This window comes from Ascaphus truei, chromosome 1 (assembly GCF_040206685.1).
Source record: "Ascaphus truei isolate aAscTru1 chromosome 1, aAscTru1.hap1, whole genome shotgun sequence".
Taxonomy (NCBI): domain Eukaryota; kingdom Metazoa; phylum Chordata; class Amphibia; order Anura; family Ascaphidae; genus Ascaphus; species Ascaphus truei.
Genome location: NC_134483.1, coordinates 219401192 through 219421457, shown reverse-complemented (window position 1 = coordinate 219421457; position 20266 = coordinate 219401192). Strand labels below are relative to the sequence as shown.

Here is a 20266-nt window from a genome sequence, read left to right as displayed (position 1 = left end):
AACGGGCAGGTCCGTTTATCTGTTGTAAAACCTGACAGAATCCTTGGTTTCTTTCATATTTAGTGTAGTGTTCTCTCCACCCCATGCATTTTTGGATGCCCTTGCTGTATTAGCCCTTGCCACCTCTGTTTGGAGGTTATTTAACAAATCCATCACCCTTTACATAGATAAGTCACTCCTCACATTTTGTGTGTGACCTCTTGTTCTAGCACTTATTTCTCTGAAATATGCTTCCTTCTTGTACCTTGTCCATAACTTTTTATATATTATACATTTGAAAGTTTCAATCATATCACCCCTGTCCCTTCTCCCATCCAATACATATTGATGTCCTTTAGTCTTTGCTAATATGTTTTAAGATATAAACCTGAACAGTACAGACCATATTCGCCTATTTCAACTATGTGTACCAGTATAAACATAAGGATATGTGCATCTAATTTCCATTTTTTGAAACACATGAAAATATGTTAACAATGGAAAGTTTGCTATGGATGCCATTTAAAAAAAGTCGAACTTTTGTTGATTTTAATAAAGAAGTATATTGGTTTACCACATTTTAACTTCTATCTGCCAGTAGAGGAGTTACCCAATCAATTGTATCTTTTTCGTACCAGTGACTTTGTGAATATTGTATCTGTTTCAAGGTCTCAGCCTCCTTCACAATGGCCTTCTTTACACTTCTGCCAATTGAAAACGGCAAGCCAGAGTTTTAGGTGTCATCCTTAACTCAAGGATTGATATTTTCACCTTTTTTTAATCCCACAGCAAAGACAATGATACATTTATAACGAGTAAGAGAATCTCTGTTTGCATCCCGCTGGTTCACATATGATGAAACATGTAATGCTCTGTTAATATTGCACATATGTATGGGATTATGTGTATATGCAAGGAATCTTGTTATACGTACATTGTTTCTTTAGTGCATTAGGTAAAAGCAAAAGATGAGCAATATGACTGTTTATTCTATTTAATTAGTGGTGGCATTATTTAGAATTTTTTATTGAGTTAGGCTTCGGGTAATTGTTTTTTTTCCCATGGCATGTATTTCAGTTTAATTGTGATTTTAACCCTGTCAGTAAGGAAAGAGCTTAACATCACTAATGCAATGATTTCTGAACATTTTAAACCAATCCTCCCCTCCCCCCCCAATAAAACCCCATTAGTTTTGCCTAGGGGACCCCAGTTCTTTATTTGTTGTATAAAGAAACATGTCCAAGATTTTGTGGTTTCGTCCCCCCAAAATTCCATCTTTAAGAATAAGGATTCCACTATATTAATTGGGGTTATTGATTGGTTATTTTTCTCTGTCACCATTCCAGACCCCTCTTTCTGTGTATTTGTCAGTGTCCTCCTGTTTGTGTCTATGCTTCTCATGTCACTGTGAGTCCTTCTTGTGAGTTTCCTGGCCACATGCTGTAGGTTGGCAATCACTGGGTTACTGTCATTATCACAGGGACAGTGGAAGCAGTAACAGCACATGGAATTCTGATTGTATTTACCTCAGTATATTTTGCATGATTATATTAATTTTAAGACCCCTTGAATGTAATTTTGACTAACTAGCAATGTTCTACTTGCATAAGAATAAATAAGTTCAATTTAAACAGCAGGAAAGAGCATTATTTAACTTTTTGACGTATTTAACATACACAAAATCACATTAGGCTGGGGCCATGGTACTGCAGGCAGTGCGGACGCTGAGCGAACAGACTGCCTTAAAGCAGTGTTTGCGTCCATGTGGCGTGCGGGCGCGTCAACATGGAAGCAGAAGGGGGCGCGCTTTGCGTGAGAAATCGGTTAAACTGATTTCTCAGCGCGACAGACAGGTCATGTGAGCGGTTCGCCCTCATTTCGCCCCACGGCCCATCCACTATAGCCAGGGAAAGCACCCGCTTTCCCACAGCCTCCGAGCGCCTCTGTGCGGGCGAAGGCACCATGGCCCCAGCCTAAGATTAAGCCATCAGCATTAAGTAGTATTAACATTCTTTCTTTGCTTTTTACTTGATAAATAGTTGTGTGGTTAAGATATGAAATATGTATTTTCCTCATATACAATGCATAGTAAAGGTTCTGTGTATTGGCAACATGCATAATCTAGGGGAACCCTAATGCACAATTTAGCTAGCTCATCACAAAACATTGCCAGCCCCTACTTTTAATATATATGGAGTTCCATTAAGTAGGACAGGGGGTGCTCCACAGAAGATATAGCATATATCAAAAGGACAAAGACACAAACACAAAGAAAACTGCCTGAAAATATGGCTCGCAACCTGAGAATCCATCAAGTTATTTGATTTTCTAGCCGTTAAAGAACCTTTCTCATCAAATTTGGTTAGTCCTGGGACATTATGAAGTAAATGCCAATGAGATGGTAGGATTTTCTTAAGATCAGACCATTGAGAGTTAAACGTTGTAATGAAACAAATAGGCCCATCTCCTCCTTGTCCCCCTCAATATGGCGTTTGACCAGACTCGCCTTTGACCAGACTTTTCTTAAAGTGCACTGACTGTATCCTCTTTCTAATAATAATAATAATAATAGCATGTTTTAGTATAGCTCTGCTAGTTATACGTAGCGCTTTACAGAGACATTTTGCAGGCACAGGTCCCTGCCCCGTGGAGCTTACAATCTATGTTTTGGTGCCTGAGGCACAGGGAGATAAAGTGACTTGCCCGAGGTCACAAGGAGCCGACACCGGGAATTGAACCAGTCCCCTGCAAACTCTCAGTGCCAGTCTGTGTCTTTAACTCACTGAGCCACTCCCTCTCCCTGGAGAGTTATGACATAGTTTGAAGTTCTTTAGCCGTCTGAGTAAAGGTGTCATACTCGGAACAATTTCTCTGAAGCCGGAGAAATTCTCCAAGGGGAATACTTTTTTTTTTTTTTAAAGCAACTGGATGCGAACTAGAAAAATGTAAGACGCTATTGGTCGCTGTAGGTTTTTGAAAAAGATCTGTCACACCTTCCCCATCCTCAGAAATTCCGATCAGCAGGTCTAGGAATGGACTCAATGCAACTCTGATTCATAAAATTTTCGGTGGCAAATGTATTTAGGTTTAGTAACCTTTTTGTTAGCGTTTGTGTAGTATCTTAGACATTTGGTTTGAAGCATCTATTGCATGTATAGGAATATATATTCTGCAGTTTGATTTAGTTGTAGCAGTGGTGGATACATTCATTTTGTGGGGCTGAATAGGTTATTTTGTTTACTTTGCTATTCTTACTGTCAAATTCAGTATGTTGTATGCCCATCTAATGCATTTTAGGGCAAATATTACTATTAATCAGCAAAACAACTTACACAGATGGCATTGGAATCAACACCAAGAAGGAGGTGCTTCATACTTTATGTATAGCCTTAGCCCAAACTGCTGTAATGCACTGTTTGTCCCTGCTCAGAAGCACACAGCACTGATAGAAGGAACTGTTGTTTTTGTTTTGTTGTTTTCTAGCTGGAGACAACTGCCTGGCAGCTCAACCTCCAGATGGCTCAATCCACCCAAGCTAAAATGAAATCTCCCCAAGCTGTGATAGAACTTGGCGTTAGCACGGAAGACACAAAGGTAGGAAGCTGCATCTGGTGCTGTGAGCTCTCTCCTCTTTCTATGGGTCAAGTTGTGAGTTCGGGTCTTTACTCTCACAATGGTGTCTAAAGTAAAAAAAAAAAAAGAAACCTAAAGTCCTGCTTTACAGTATATGTTGTGATCAACTGCAGTAAACCATGCCAGCATTGCCATTTAATCCTATGGCAAGTCCTTATGTGGGCAGTGGGTGTGACAATGTGAATCTCTGGTGTTGGAAACCCCATACTTTCACTGCAACCTGAAGTAAAAGGATTGTATTTCAGCAGCTATCATCTAGGTGCCCTGCTTCCTTCCCTCAGGGCCTTTCTGTCTCAAACACAGAGTACTGGGATTGTAACAAAATGATTCATCCCATCTTAAAGGAAAACTACGATAAATGTCACAGCGAATTCAGCTGAATAAAAAACCCATCTTTTGGAGCCTAGGACAGAGCTGTCAATGTGGAGTTTTTAATATGCATGTAAGAAGTAGTAACACAACAGGACTGGTGTCCAACATTGCGGATTCTGCTATTTATTATTTTACTTATTTAATATGCATAAACGTATATCACCTGGCGAAGGGAGGGTTATCCCCCTGAAAGGTTGTGTTGTACTCTCCGCACATTAAATACGTGAAATACTAAATCGTGGAGCCTGCGATTTTGGACACCTATCCTCCGGTACTGCTACTTCTTACCTGCATATTATTGACTGTGATCGGCAAGCTACAGGATGCCGTGTAAGTAGATTTTGCACCCGGGATTAAGAAAATGGTGACCGGATAAATATCCATAAAAAGAAGCTGGGAGTGTGCCGGTGCCCTAATATATTTGCAATGTGAAGTTTATACCTTTGTAGTTTTCCTCCTAAAGATGGAATCCCTCCAGTATTTTTTTCACCACGATGCCCATGTCCTGCCCATGTCCCCATTACATGTCTACTGAGAAATCAAGTTACATATTGAAGCATTGGTCAGTGGAACCAATTCTTCATATGGAGTGTCACAGCATGAAAAGAAGAAAGGTACTACTATAAGAGTCACAACATAGATCAGACAAATCTTTACTAAAAAAAAAAATCATACTAACAAAAAAACGTGTTTAATTTAAAAAAAAGTTGGACCTGTCATTCCTTATAAACAGAACACTTCTCATTGTAAGCAGCAGGCTACGGTTTTGTGGATTGCACTTTTAATTACCGCAGTCCAGCAAATACAGACATGGGGATTCTGTGCCGGGAACGGCTCCCATTGATGAAAGGAATGTGCAATAGAGGAGTAACGTGTCTTCATTAGAGAATTCCTGCATTGGGAGTAGATCTGTCTTTAGAATCTTGACAGTTCCAGCTGTTACGCTTTTGCATTTCCAGCATTAATAAACGAGAAAAAATGATAATGTACATACATCACAAGCTGAATAATATATATATTCCTATACAGTATAGCACTGGCAGTAGATGCAGCGATAGAATTTGCAGGCGCAATGAGTCCCCGCCCCGTAGAGCTGACAGGGAGAAAAAAAGGGACTTGCCCAAGGTCCCAATGAACTGACACTGTGTCTTTACTCCCTGAGCCACTCCTTCCCCTACTCACATTTAGGGAAGTCTCAATAATTTAGATTAAAATTACGTCTTCGCCATATCTACGCTACAGTATGTGCAGCGACTCGCTTTTCCTCTATATTTCCTTATTTTTTGTGATTTAAAAAAAAAAAAAAAAAAAAAATCCTAATGCATTTTGACAGTACTTTTGCTATACTTCTTTGTATTCATTAGTCACTGTGGTCTTGGCTGTCATACAAATATAGTCATTCCATTCTAGTAGCTGGGGACGCAAAGTAAATGTCTTCATTATCCACAGATACAATGCACAGCAAATTGTAACAATATAACGTCTCTTGGCAGTTGTATGCGAGAAAGTCCTGGTGATAAGAAAGCTGCACTGAAACCTCAGTCTTACACATTTTAAAGGAGCATTTCATGCAACCTAGGTAGGATGCAGGGGGTATCTGGAGCTGAACCGTGTCAATTTCGGCTCCGGGACCCCCTGCTTTTAGAGATTTTTCCTCTGTAGGGGGTGCTGGTATCTCTCTTCTGTTTAAAGGTCCTGGTCACGTGGGCCAATAGGAAATCACCCCTGATGAAGTCACGGCTTCCTATTGGCCAGCTGGATGCAAGAGCTTTGAAGCCGACATTACATGAACCCCAGCAAGCCTTGCCGGAGCTGCTACCGGCACCCCCTACGGAGGAAAGTATCTCGGGAAGCAGAAAGTCCCCAGAGCTGAAATTGATGGGCTTCAGCTCCGGAGACCCCCTGCTTCAATAATATGGAGAGAGAAAAAACGCTGCACTTGGATTGCCTATTTAAATGTCCTGATTTACGTGGGCCAATAGGAAGCTGTCGCGGCCTGGAGGCCACAGTACATGGGGCACCTTCTGTGGTGTATCTGAGAAAGCAGGGGGTTCCCAGAGCTGAAATTTACACAGTTCAGCTCCGGAGATCCAGTTGCACCCAGTACAAAAAAAACTAAACAAAAACCTATGCGAAACCACAACTTTAAGCCTTGTTGTATAAAACATCTAATATCTGACTATGGTGCATCATGATATTGCTATATGTATTACTATAAATCATTATCTTAGGAGCCTCTTTCCCTCTGTAAACCTTAACGCCTTCTTCTTGGTCAGAGTAAAGACAGCAGAATCGATGCTGATTTAATGTCGATGAAAACTGGGTCAAGTGAATCATGATGCCGGGTTCAATTTCTGGCATTTCGCAGGCTGGATAATTGAAGAAAATACAGCATTGTTTCAAGTAAAGTCCCCTCTATCATTTCAGTTAATAACTCAAAATTATTTTAGAAAAGGACAATGCCTCGGTTAAAAATAGACGTGCAAACGACAAAATAATGATAGACAACAGGCATGAGCTTGCATGCTTCTGTCAATGTGCAATGCTCTGCCTGTAAGCAGTGGAAGTGTTCAGTTTATGTATTTCTGACACGTAATTCAGACATAATCACGTCAATTAATTTTAGTAACAAACAGATTTTGTTTTCCTTTTTTTTTCTTTTCTCCCCGTCATGATGTTTTCAGTTTCACGGAGATAGCTAAAAAAAACCTGAGAAATCTATGATTTTATTGTAAACAAGAAACCAAGCCAAAAGTTAGTTGTCTGAATATTTGAAAAAGATTAAATGCTGAGATTGACAACAGCATATATCCCTTCAAACCCCTTTGGCTCATATTCACAAACAGATGTGTTTTATGGAGTCTGGTTTATCTATAAATCTGTCATTAGGTAACAAGCACTATTTATTGTTTTGGAGAATATTCAAGCTATTGTATGGCCTGATAGTTAATTGTACTTTGAGTACTTGGAAAGGTTGTGTCATCCTTTCTTTCCCTCCCGAGTGTGAGCCGTGTGACCTTGCTCATATGTAAAACACAATAGTTTTATGCATGCATATGCAGACGTGTCCCCTTTGGGATTCTAGATAGAATATTCTAAATGGTGGTTTTGATGGGTGAGTGTGGTCAGGTCCAGGGTATTACTCATAGCTGCCCAAGTCTTGATGATACGAGTCTGTTGTACTTAAAGCAGCAATCTGCTATACGACCCATAAAGAAAACAAATTCTCCTTCCTTTTTACCATTGTGAAACCATGTTGCTGCTGTTTCTAGCAATCCCACCCTTTTTCAATTCTGTACTTGGATTCTGGAGGATATCAGTTGCTGAAAATGTGCCTCCCAGGGAGATTAAAATGGCCACTGCCCTTCACACTTCGTAAGACAACTGAGGTTGCCATGATAACAGCTGATGTCAGTAAAATAATACATAAGTGAAAACAAAGCAAAAAAAACAAGCTTTTGAAAAGAATGAAAACTAATTAACGGATCAGCACAACATGAACGATCAAGTCATGTTATGACTTCATTTTTGTTTTTGAGAGCAGAACAGTATCAAGCACTGACTCCATTTAATAACCCTACTTTGGGTGTCTTGAAGTCATTCTTCCATTTGTTATGTTTTGCATTGTTTTTATGCATGGCGTTCTTCTGGGAACTTAGGAAAAAAATAGAAATAAATTGTACGTTTTCGAAAGCTATTTTTTTTTTTTAGATACAGCTACATGAACTAAGAAGCAGGAGTTGTTTACCATTAGGTAGGGACCATGAGCTATAACTTTATACTTGTTAAATCCACATTTTTTAAGGCACATAATAGTTGGTTACCAAGGAAATGTGTCTCTTTGAAGGGGATTTTTGGTGGTAATCCGTTTCTTACTCTTCATTACTGTACCTGGTTAGGAATGATATATTGTAACCTTGACAAATATCATTCTTTTCAACTTAAACGTTTACAACAAACGACAGAGAAGCCCAATGTTACATCCAATATGACAAAAATACACAGTAAAATACTTATATATTCTCGAAAATTTTAATCCTAATGGAGGTATATTAATATTTTATCTGGTAATGTTAGGCCTTGCAAACAGCTGTCTGCCTTGTCGTGGCTCACAAGCTTACAATGCTTTGGCCAAAGGGTTAAACTAAATGACCCCTTTTCAAGAGAATATATAAATATTTTACTGTGTATTTTTGTCATATTGGATGTAGCATTGGGCTTCTCTGTCGTTTGTTGTATACATATGCCACGCTCAATAGCTCTCCTTTTTGACACTTATACACATATATATATTTTGTGGGGGCTCAGGGGTTCCCAAAAAGAGCTTGGTGGGGTTTTGTGTGTTTTATCAACTTAAATGTTTGTCTAGTCTCATTTATTTGTAGTGAGTTTTCTTCATTGGAACACTATGTATGTATGTATGTCTTTATTTATATAGCGCCATCTATGTATATAGCGCGTCACAGCAGTAATACACGAGGCGTAATAATATAACACACAGTGGGAATAAGCGCTTGAGACATAAAAGGAACATTAGGAAAAGGAGTCCCTGCCCAGAAGTGCTTACAAGACTATCTTACTCTTTCTCATGACTTTGTAGGAATCATTAAAGAAAAATAATCTTTTAATTAAATTATTTTTGGTGATCAATCTCAGAAGCGCATTTATTTAATTCCTTTAAGGTTGAACACTACGGGCTGTCCATTCCCTATGAATATAAACACAACATACTAACCCAGTTTTACTGAACGGCGATATTGCTCTATTAAAAATGAGCGTTGGAAAATAATGGCAATATTTTTGACGGAATGTAATTATACTTACTAAGAATTATGTATTCATAAGTGGGTTGAGATAATCAATTTAATGTTTCATAAAAAAACTAAAATATGCTTGGACTCAGAAATCTGTGTTGATCAGCACGAGGTGTGTGTGTGTGTGTGTATAACACTTTTCTACCATAGGGTTCTGTAATAGGCCTTTTAACACAACCCAGTGGAAGAAGATGATGTAACCCTGTTTGATGCCTGAGGCTACCAATGCATTGCAAACTTCAGGCATGAGAGGTGGTTAACATACAACATTAAACACCGTACGAATAAAACCTGAGAAGAATAGCATCCATATCTGAAAATGTTAAGCCTTTCCGTGGGTTGACCATAACTAGATGCCCATGAATTCAACATTATTAATATTATAGAAAAACAAAAAGAACGATTCCTGCACTCCTACCAAATAGGCTAAAATACAATAGTGTTCTCATGAACAGGGGTTATTTTGTTAAAACCCTTTGGCCAAAACGTTATAAGCCTGCAGCCAACGTCAAGGCATAACCGAATTTGCAGGTACCTACTGTGAATATATGTAATTATTGTCCCATGGACTAGAAAAAATGTGAGAAAGCCCTGAGGGGGTTAAATAAAGCATATGCTTATTGTGAGTAGTGCTGTCTGAGGCCGCGCTTATAGTGACGGCGATGGCGACCGATGACGTCACCCATCGCCACCAGCGAAATTTATCATTTGATTTGCAGTGACGTCACGAAAGGGGTCGGGCCGCGGTCTCTGATTGGTTTAGAGACAGTCACATGTGGCGGCTGTCTCTAAAAAATCAAATCAAACATTTTGGGGCGCGCCGTCGCGCTTTCTATAAGCGCTTGCGACGGAGTCAATGTATTTGTTTTCAGAGCGACGTCACCGTCGCAAGGCTCTATAAGCGCAGCCTACGGCCAGTATCATAGTTGCCTTACTATAGAGGTAAACTGTGGGTGCACACATTCCCTGGTGGGAATATAATAACACTTACCTATATTTCTTTCTGACAGCCTTATACATTCACCTACGCTTGGATGGTGATGTGCAGACTGACACTGAAGTGTAATATACCTGTACTAATTGGAAAAATGGTAGGGGCTCTCTCCTTGAGTGAGGAGACATACACCTCCAAGGAAATGCTATGTAAAGCAGATGAGCCAATACGCCTATTATTAATATTATTTATTGTATCATACATTCTAGTTTGGCTAATCTTGCCCAGGTCCCTCAGAACCAGTCCTCAGTTTGGCTAGGAATTCCCTGGCATCGCAATGCCCCAGGGAACCTTACCGGCGCGCCACTGGACTAGTTCCAAGACTATAAGTCTGAAAAGACAGAGAGACTGCAGCAGCCCCTTTTAGAGACTACTGTTTTTACATGGACAGAGCCTTTCAGCCACTCAGATCGTGGGAACATGTCCCACTAGGCAATCATAGCAGGGCTCATCTGGCTGATGATGTCAGAGACAGGGGGCGTGTTGAACCGGCTCGGGTCGCCCCATGGGCGGCACATTATGCTCTGGCCAATTGGAAAAGCACCTACGATCGCCATCTTTTCCTTAGCCAGCCCATTGGCCTCCCGCTGGGCAGGCGCCACTAAGTCTGGTAGACCTGAAGGTACCCCCCAGGGGGGTCTGTTCTCCGGAACAAGTACTCCTCCCTGCCCCGTCCACTTAGCACCCCGACACCTCTCAACATCCCGTCTCCTCCTTTTATCTATGGATTCTATGCAGACTAGCTGGCATCTTGAACATATGCCCAGGCTGGCTGCATAGAGCCTAATAGTAAACGCAAAACACGATATAAAGTACACTTTATTAGAGAATATACTTTGGGGAACCTCATATTCGGTTGGAGCCCCCACAAACCCAATACAGGCTCTGGGATACCTTGGCACTAACCGGTTGGTGCATACAAAAAAGGAAAACACAAAAATAGTGCAATATTGTTGTAAAGTAGGCAGTAGCTTGCAGAATGTAGTACCAAAAAGATGTGCACTCACATTTTCAATACATTAAACAAGCATTATACCCCAGAGGGAACTCCTTCGTTGTAGTGTAAATGTTGTGGTTCTGGTATAAGGTATCAAGCGGGATGACAGGTACTCAGACGTGGGTTCAAGAAAACACAGAAATACGAAATAGTGCAGAGGGTCACAGTGTATTAGCACAAAATCAATATAACAGGTACAATTTCCAACTCACATGTGAACCCAGGGTACAGACAATGTACGATAGCAGCTTAGGTTGATCTCCGGCAGTTGGAGTTAGGAGTGCGGCGGTCAAATGGAAGTTTCTGCACGGCAGCTGGTGCGCAGACATCTCCCTGCGGTCCCTCCACTTCCACGTTCCACCGCTGCGTTCCAAACGCTTGAGGTCGACATCTACACGTGATGACGTCACTTTCCGGGTCTCACTCAGCTTGCTACCAAGACTACGCATTTCGCAAGTTAGCTTTGTCAGGAGTCAATAGGTGCATGACCCTGAATGATATTGTCTAAATAGCAATCACTAACCAATTAGGGCTATACTGGAAAAAACATCCCATTTGATGACTCTGTTATCTTCAATGCCCTCATTGATTAGTAAAGCTAGGTGAAACAAATAGACCTACTGTAACATGAAATCTAAAATTAATTAATCTAAATTTTAATTGAACACATAATAATGATGAAACATGGCATATATAATCAGAACAAATACAGTAAAAATACAATAAACTAATTAAAAAGGCTAAAAAAAAACTAAATGTACTTTAAACCAATTGAACGCATACATAACATGAAAAATCATCAGTTCTTCGAACTCTATGGAGACAAAAAAAAAAACTGTTAGTCATTCCATATACAAATTATATAAACATGGTTAATGTAGAAACATTAAAAATGATAATGTATAGACATTAAGAAAGCAAACTTTATATAAAAAAAAAACTTTATATAAAAAAATACATAGTTTGATAGTAGCAGAGAAAGCGAGGAGATGGAAGAGGGGACGTCCAACCATAAAAATGATAAAATCACGATTCTTCCTTAATATTCTCAAAAATACTGTAAGAAAATGTATAAAATAATTGGTATTACCTAGAATAATTTAAAAGCGAAATAAATATATTCAAAAGAATATTAAAAAGCGACTTTAAAAAATATATATAATTAAAGAATAGCCGCAATGTCAATGTCTAACGTTAAGACCATCTGGTGTAAGGGTTTTCGTTTTAAAATCCAGTCTCTCTCTCTCACTCTCACTCTCACTCTCACTCTCACTCTCTCTCTCTCTCTCTCTCTCACACTCACTCTCACACACACACGCTCTCTCTCTCTCTCACACACACTCTCTCGCTCTCTCCATTTTCTTTCTGATATTCCCTAGGTGTTCTAATATTTTAACCCTTAGCGGTCTGCAGGTCTTGCCTATGTATTGGAGGCCACAAGGGCACTCCAAAACGTATACAACATAACTGGGTTTATCTAAACATCTCTAGTAGTATTAGATTGAAAGTCAGTCTTTTGTTCTGAGCCGAAAGAGCAACCTAAGCTGGTACACTGTCCGTACCCTGCGTTCACATGGGAGTTGGAGATTGTACTTGTTAGTATGATTTTGTGCTAATACACTGTGACCCTCTGCACTATTTCATATTTCTGTGTTTTCTTGTACCCATCCCGCTTGCTACCCTACATCTGAGCCACTGCAACTAAGGAGTTCCCTCTGGGGTATAATGCTTGTTTAATGTATTGAAAATGTGAGTGCACATCTTTTTGGTACTACATTCTGCAAGCTACTGCCTACTTTACAACAGTGTTGCACTATTTTTGTGTTTTCCTTTTTTTTTATGCACCAACCGGTATCCCGCGCTCTCCGCACTCTTCAAAATCATTATATACATATGCAAGATCGGCCTAAAGCTAACCTGGGGTAAGTGATATAAATTGCAATATTATCGGGTGATATCGGCAGGTATCAAAGTTTAGTGGTTTGGGAATAGAGAATTAGTTGTCGGTTGTTGATTTGCGCTGCTGTAGTTAAATGTATCACTCTTGCATATGTAATTAGGCGATGCATACTAATTTGCATGCTACTGTAAATAGCAATCCTGTAATTAGATTTAGGCAACACTTACTGCTGTGATCAAATGAGTTATCACTGCGTGGAAACATTAGTAAATACGGCTGTAAAATGTACTTTTTTTTTTTTTTTTACCATTAAGGCTCAGTGATATCAACAGTAAAGTTGAGTCTAACTCTGCCACAGAATCGTTTAGAGCACCTCCGTTTCTGAGTGCATTCACTAGGCGGCAGTAGCACGCTGTCACTGACTTGCTGCTGTGCTGACACCCTGAATTTACGGTCTTGAAAACAGCATTCAGAATCAATTGTGAAGCCGGTAGCTGTGGGAAATGCGAAGTGTTTACATTTCTAATCTGGGCCTAACAATGGTCTTCTGTTGCACTTCTAGCAAATTAATTCCTATTCATCAAACCAGGGCAGAGCACAGCAGCAAACTATTTAACCACTGCAGCTCTGGAGAGATCATCTGAGCATCACAGCTCCGTTCTCCGCAGACGTCTGCAGCACAGAAGGCTCAAAAAGTTATTCTGTGCTCTTCCTTCTGTCTATTATGAAGCCTTAGTGCAGGGGGGGTTGTGAGATTTTCTGAGGGGGAGCGTGCTGCGGTTACAGAGGCCCTGCGCTTCCCTGAAGGCATTTCAATTAAATGCCGGGGATCGCGCAAAGCCTCTGAAATTTTACTTAGCGTAACTTTCCAGTGACGCGTCGCCATGGCAACCCGGTGTCAAATGCCGCCGCGAGGCCATGGCAACGTGACATCACATGACCCCGCAGCGTCATTTGAGAGCAGGCATGGGGGCGCGAGCAGGCATGGGGGCGCAGGGAGAAGAGTTTGCGCACCCCTGCCTTAGCATAACACTGATGTGGTGTTATCGTTAGCGTTACATCCTCTCTCCAGAAGTAGCAAAACATTCCCCTCTCTGAAATGGAGATGTAAACAAAAGTATGCCTGGGAAAACGGCATACTGTGTTACTGGCCGGGAAATGGGCTAATTTAATCGCAGTGGTTTTTCTGTGTCCTTTATTTGTTTGTCTGTTTACAAGCTCCTTTGTTGTGCTCAAATTAGTTTTATGATAAGGTAAAATTCAGACGAGCCAGTGCCATTAACCATCAAAGCTGCAATATCGGACAAAGACACCACCGCTCTGTCAGTTCAAAAGCCAGTAGTGTTTTATTTTAATTTTAATTATTTATATATCTTTAATATGCCTCACTTGTAGAGTTGTAATGCATGTCAGGCCACTCTGGAAATAAAGGTGTTAATTAGGCTGTCATAGAATCACATAGATGTGATTGTACATTTGCTGTTGAGAGCAAAGCTGTGACCTTGTGTTAGTCTTTTGTGTATGAGTCAAATGTGAAGGAGGCACCAACTGGTCTGCTCTGAAATGCGTATGCACCACAACATCTATCTATGCTTGTTCCTCCGTTCCATTTTTTGCCAGTTTTTACAAAAACAAATACCAACATTTTTTTCCCCCTGGAAGTTGTGCTCAGAAGTCCTCTTTATGTAACAAATTTGCCACTTTTTGCCAATTTAACATGTTTGCAATGTTGCAACGTCCAAAATTCTCCACACACGTGCTTTGCCCGCCATACACTTGTACTGTAGCGCCGACGAGTATTCTAAAACAAATCTGGGGCAATCACCAACAAGACCCAGGTACATGCTGGGTACATGCTGCAGCATTTCAGTGACATTTCTGCAGACAGACTAATGGCCCATCGGATTAACAGCGGTGGTCCCTGGCAGTCCCATTCAAACTGAATGGGACTGCCAGGGACCCCTGCTGTGTTCATCCGATGGGCCATTAGTCTGTCTGCAGAAATGTCACTGAAATGTTGCAGCATGTACCCAGCATGTACCCGGGTCTTGTTGGTGATAGCCCCAGGTTTTCCTAGACAAGTTTTAGAATACTTGTCGGCGCACCTGTAATCCAGAAACTTGCAGCGATGGAGATCCTCACGTGCGTATTGTTCACAGAGTGTCAATACGGATCCAAAAGGATCATGTTCACAGCTTGATATGGTCATTTGACTGCTACTATGCGCTTTTGAGTTGATTTTGTCTTAAAGTAATTGTTGTTCTAAAATCATCAGAGCTGCTATTGCCAATTATTCTCCCAGGAGGGAGCAGGTGCAGGACTCACATTGCCTCCCTGCTCTGTGAGAGCGTACGCACGGAAAGAGAAATGGCCCAAACTTTTGTTGACGCTTGCAATTACGAGCTAGCATGAGATGGATGTGTGTGGCTGTATGTTTTGCGAGCCGGAGCCTCTCCTTTCCTGATGGCAGCCGATGCCGGATACGTTTTGTTGCTTCCCTTGCATCCCCTGGTCACGAGCCTGAGCTTTCGGTTTTTTTTTTCCTTTCCTTTCTCTGTGAAAGATAGAATCACCTTGGCAACAGAAATAAATCTCATTTATGTTATGGGAAGTTGGACCGGGCTCAGGTTACAGATGGCCCTTGGTTTGTGGAAAGCAAATTATGACATTGAGTCAGATTAAAGCTTGCTTATGCATATTTTCAGGGGGAGCGAAAATGTTCAATGACCATTAACCAGTTTGTTGCTGGACGAGCGTGGAATAGATGATCGCAGGAAAGGGAGACTTGGTGCCACTTACAGAGGCACCGACAAAACTAACAGGGGGAAGGAAAAAGAGGGAACAGAGTCTAAACTACCATATTGACATGGCGGTGAAGGGATAGTGTGTTATTATATGGCCGTTTTATTTAAACCCTGTCAGTGCCAGAGGACCTGTATACACTGGTGACGTGAAAGCCACTTAATGGGGTAATCAAATTTGGGGCGAAATGAGTTTGGTGTTATGCAGGGCAGTGTTGAAAAATAGTACTTTGTGCTCTATCAGCGAGTGAGCCTCAGCAAAAGGGTTGACAGAGTTTCATATGGAATGTAAAGTTAGTGTATGCTAAATCCAGCTCTTACGTGGCTAATGGTTCTGAGCAGATCCGGGCAAGTCAGAATGATGCTTTTTCTGAACTGCTTTATTGATATTTTATAAAATGCTGTTCTAGTTTTAGATACTGTGTGCCTGGAAATAGAAATCATTGTGTGCTTTACCTTCTTTTTTTAAAGTTTGCAGACCGACATCGGACCAAGTTGAATTCATGAAAATTATATGTTTAAAGGAGCAGTCCCATATTAATGTTTTGAATGGGCAAAAGCGCTAGTAGCCATAGTCCTTTGTGGGAGGGTTTGGGGGTTTGTTAGGGGGGAGGTGAAGGGCTTAATTGACCCAGGGTGAGTGGTTAAGTTTCGGGAGGGGTTAACCAATTCATTACCTCAGCAGTTACTAACGCTAAGATAATGAAAGGGTTAGACTCTCCCACTACCCACCCGAGAGGCCTAACCACCCACCCGGGGCAACTACCCCCTTCACCCATCTCATTAAAACACCAGTAACTGCTAAGGTAATTAAGAGGTTACTGGTGTTTTAATATGGTGCGTGAAGGGTTTACTATAGTTGCCCAGGATCAAGTGGTTAGACACTTAGTGGTTTTATTTTTGTAAAGGTTCAAATTTGAAGTTGATGCAGTTCAATTACAAAAAAATGTTTTTTTATTTTTTTTATATATATGCCTATAATTTGCTGAAATATATTTGCTTGTTGTCCTGTGAGGACCTGTTTATATATTTTTCTTGCTACTAATGTTGTCTTTTTATGAGATATCACTGTCTATGTTAGAGTGCTATCCATGCGCCAGATTTTTTGCTTTCTCTATAGCCTTAAGGGGTCTGGATAACCCCCATTTTTCTACTCCGGCTCAGGACTGCACTGTCAAATTTGACCATTGTTTAACATGGAAATATTGGGAAATAGATACTCACTTACACTTGCCACTTTATATATTAATATATATCTTTATTATTATACATTAGCGCCCCATTCTCTCTGTCTTTTTCACTTATTGGTACATAGCGGGTATAGCAACTCCAAAAAAGTTATTGGAAATCATTTTTTAAGGGGCCAGTTACATGCATTTAGTCCATTAAACATATTACTAATATTAATGTTTTTGGTCCATGGCTGTGCTGCTCCTTTAATATGTTAAAACGTGATTAATGTCTGGCCATTTTCCTTTGGTTTAACCTACAATCATGGCTCTGAATGGGTGTGGTGACTGTCAGTTTTGCTTACTCTACCTAAGTGATATGGTAATAAGATTTGTTTACATCTTCTCCAAGAAGCTTGAAAGACAAAAGGCAGTATCCTCCACAATAAGCCTTAGGCTAAGTTCCCGGTGGTGACGGCGCCGCCGCGAGCAGTGGCGTGTGCACCGCACACCAGACACTAAACGCAATCAGGCATGCCCAGGGTGTTCTCGCCTCAGCAAGCAGGGGAGACAAGAAATATCTTCCTGTGCGGCGACGCGGTCACATGGTGCTGGGAGCCAATAGCAGGACTTGAGGAGAGGCTTCAGACTAATTGCCTTTTGACCCTCTTTCCCCCGGATCGCATACAATAATTATTCCGTGCTGCAGGACAACAGAGAGCAAGCAGCATCACATAGAAATACTATACAATACTACACAAGACTTGCAGTGCCCGAGAAGAATAACTATGCTGCTCCCTCCCCAATATCATGACATCAGCAGGCCCTCCTCTCACTCACCCCGCCCTTCGCTTACAGCCAGTAAATGTTCTAACAAGGGAACCAGTCCTTATTTCCCACCCTCCTCCTCACAGAGCACATTACTGTGCTTCTCTGCACCTTCAGCAGCTTGGAACCTCTTCCCAAACCAGTTTTGGCCAGGTCCCCCCCCCCCCCCCCCCCCCACACCTCATCGCTCCATACAGACCGCAGATTGCAGTTTTAAGCTGTGCACATGCCACCAGGTGCGCGTGTAGCAGCCAACACCGGGGCCGCAGCCTTAAATTTCACTGCTTACTGTCTACTAACAACATTGCAGGAATAATAATAATTTTATATATATATATATATATATATATATATATATATATATATATATATATATTCGCTTTTCTCCCAGTCGACGTTTCACACATTTAAAGCTAAAAAAATAAATCAAACACAAGCTACAAATATAGGGCTCATAGAATGGAATGATACTGTAGGTATTGAATGCCGGATAGATTGTGGTCACTCATCAAATAGAAGAAATGCTGCACTCCAGATGTATTATGTGAAATGTATATAAGTGACCCAATTAACAATAAACTCACAGTGAGGTGATCCTTATAGATTGTGCAAACAGCCCCTGTAAAGGTTCTTTAGTTCAGTGAAAATAATTATTGTAAATAATACAAAGTGCGGATAGATGAGGCAATACAAGAGCTTAATAATAATATAGTGATTGAATACAGATATTGAATCTTTCCCTTATATAAAAAAAAAGGGATGCTATGGGTCTCCTGCTAATCTAAAATGGACGGATCGGCATCACAAATCTAGGATACATAGAAAAAGGGTTTGATTTGAAGTGTTCTTGCCCTCAATTGAATTGGAAGGGCTGACATTTGGCCATCTATGGGTCACTCTTGGGTCTTTCATTTTGGCACAGCATACAGTGACATCATCAGCAGGCACCCCAGTGTGGGGTTTACAGAGAGAGGGGGAAGGTGACTGCTACCCCCGGCCTTTTCTGTGGAACATCACGGTATCTTCTCAGAATCGGGAGACTGCGGATTGAATCACAAGACATCAGGCCAGGGCGTCCTGCATTTATCATGGGATCACAGATTTTGCCATCATGTTTGACTGGGTACAGAAGCGCGAGGGTTTGTCTACTACCCCTGGAGAGGCTGTCTTTATGGTTTACATAACATTTGCTTTTCTACTATTTTTTATCTATTCTGTATGTGCGACACTTACCCCTTTTATATGCTCAATATAACCTCTAACACTACACTGAGAGTTGGGCGCTTTTGTTTTTTGTGTTTTTCACTCATCAAAGGTCTGAGTAAAGTATACATTTAAAAGCAAAACAAAAATACACACACACACCATAATAGTGTCTTTATTTCAATTTAATCCTACATTGAACTACAACTCTGCAGTCTCTACTGGCCATAGCTCTAGTGTACTTGGACTTAAACATGTTTATCCTAAGTGATTAATGTTTGTGCATACCTCTCCCACTGACTTAAATGCTTAGATTTATAACTCTTCTCCCTGGATTTATTTAATTTTCATAGTAATCTGTGTATTCATCTTTAAATAAGTAATACATTTTTTTTTAAAGGGTTCATTGTTCTTAAAATAATAGCATGGGAGCTAATATCATTGCTGGAAGACGACACGTAAATATGAATGAATTCTAGCCGAATACTTCTAACAATGCAGCTCTGTGTAACATAATCCAGTCTCCAATTAATGGAAATCTGCCCCGCCGAGTAATTTAAATACACCAGTCCTTTGTGTGCAAGGAAATCGAACACTCCAGTAATGAGCATTATGAATATGAGTATTTTTATGATCTTCCTTTCTGTGTCACAAAGTGTCATTTGCACAGTAGCAGTTTTCGGCACTTCAACTGCAGTTATTACAAGTTAGCTGTTCACACATTAGTGAGCAACATTGAAATCGCCACATTGTAGAGATGTCAATGTCCAAGGACTGAAATCAGGGAGATTTGGAGATTCTGGAGCACAAAATGTCACGGTAATGGACAAGTACAGATTTGTATGTTTACAGTATTTTAGTGACACTCCATTGAAGTTTATGAGATTGTGTATGCTGAAAATCAGGAAGATAGATTTCCAGACATTAGATCAGAGGTGGGCAACTGCAGTCCTCAAGGGCCACCATTAGATCAGGTTTTCAGGTGGCTCTGTGCTGATTAAGCCACTTGTACTGAAGCAGGGATATCATAAAACCTGACCTGTTGGTGGCCCTTGAGGACTGGAGTTTCCCACCCCCTACGCTTAGACCCCTTGCAATCCCTAGGGAAGTCCAATAACCTATGCAGCTTACCATGCATATAAAATGTTCTGTGTCTTGGGTACAGCTGTAGTATGCTGTACCTGCTAAATACTGTAGGTACCGTTGGAGGGTAAGGATTTCATATCAGCGAGAAATCACTTGACAGGTCGGATATTGCTTCTCGTAATCTTCTTGTTAAATTGCTACTAGCATTAAACAATGTATTCACCCAGCAGCGCTTGGCAGCATTTATTAGCGTGGCAATGTGGTGCAGGTACAGTAGTTTCCACTCTTAATGCTTTATCTGCCATGTTAAATAATTATTTTAATATGTAAGATTTGTTTTCAAGCTTTTGCCAGTTTTCTGAAAGTATTCAAGAAAAAAGTGACATCCCAGGGTGTTTAGTATTTGCTATTTGCCTTACAGCCTACAGTAGTTTGGGCTCATCTCAGAAGAAAAAAACATAGAAGCAACATTTCCAAAATGGTGGTGATT

The 20266-nt window shown here is 40.7% G+C and overlaps 1 protein-coding gene across 6 annotated transcripts in view; it reads left to right on the top strand.

Annotated features, from left to right (window-relative positions):
* COMMD10 (COMM domain containing 10) overlaps positions 1-20266 on the top strand; it is a 339457-nt gene that overhangs the window by 77655 nt on the left and 241536 nt on the right. For 5 of the 6 annotated variants that reach the window (XM_075601221.1, XM_075601231.1, XM_075601241.1 and 2 more), the window contains exon 5: positions 3463-3573. The exons of the other annotated variant lie outside the window; for it this stretch is intronic. In XM_075601221.1, the coding sequence (XP_075457336.1) occupies positions 3463-3573 (111 nt within the window). The remainder of the gene's footprint in view (positions 1-3462; positions 3574-20266) is intronic. 6 annotated transcript variants of the gene reach the window in all.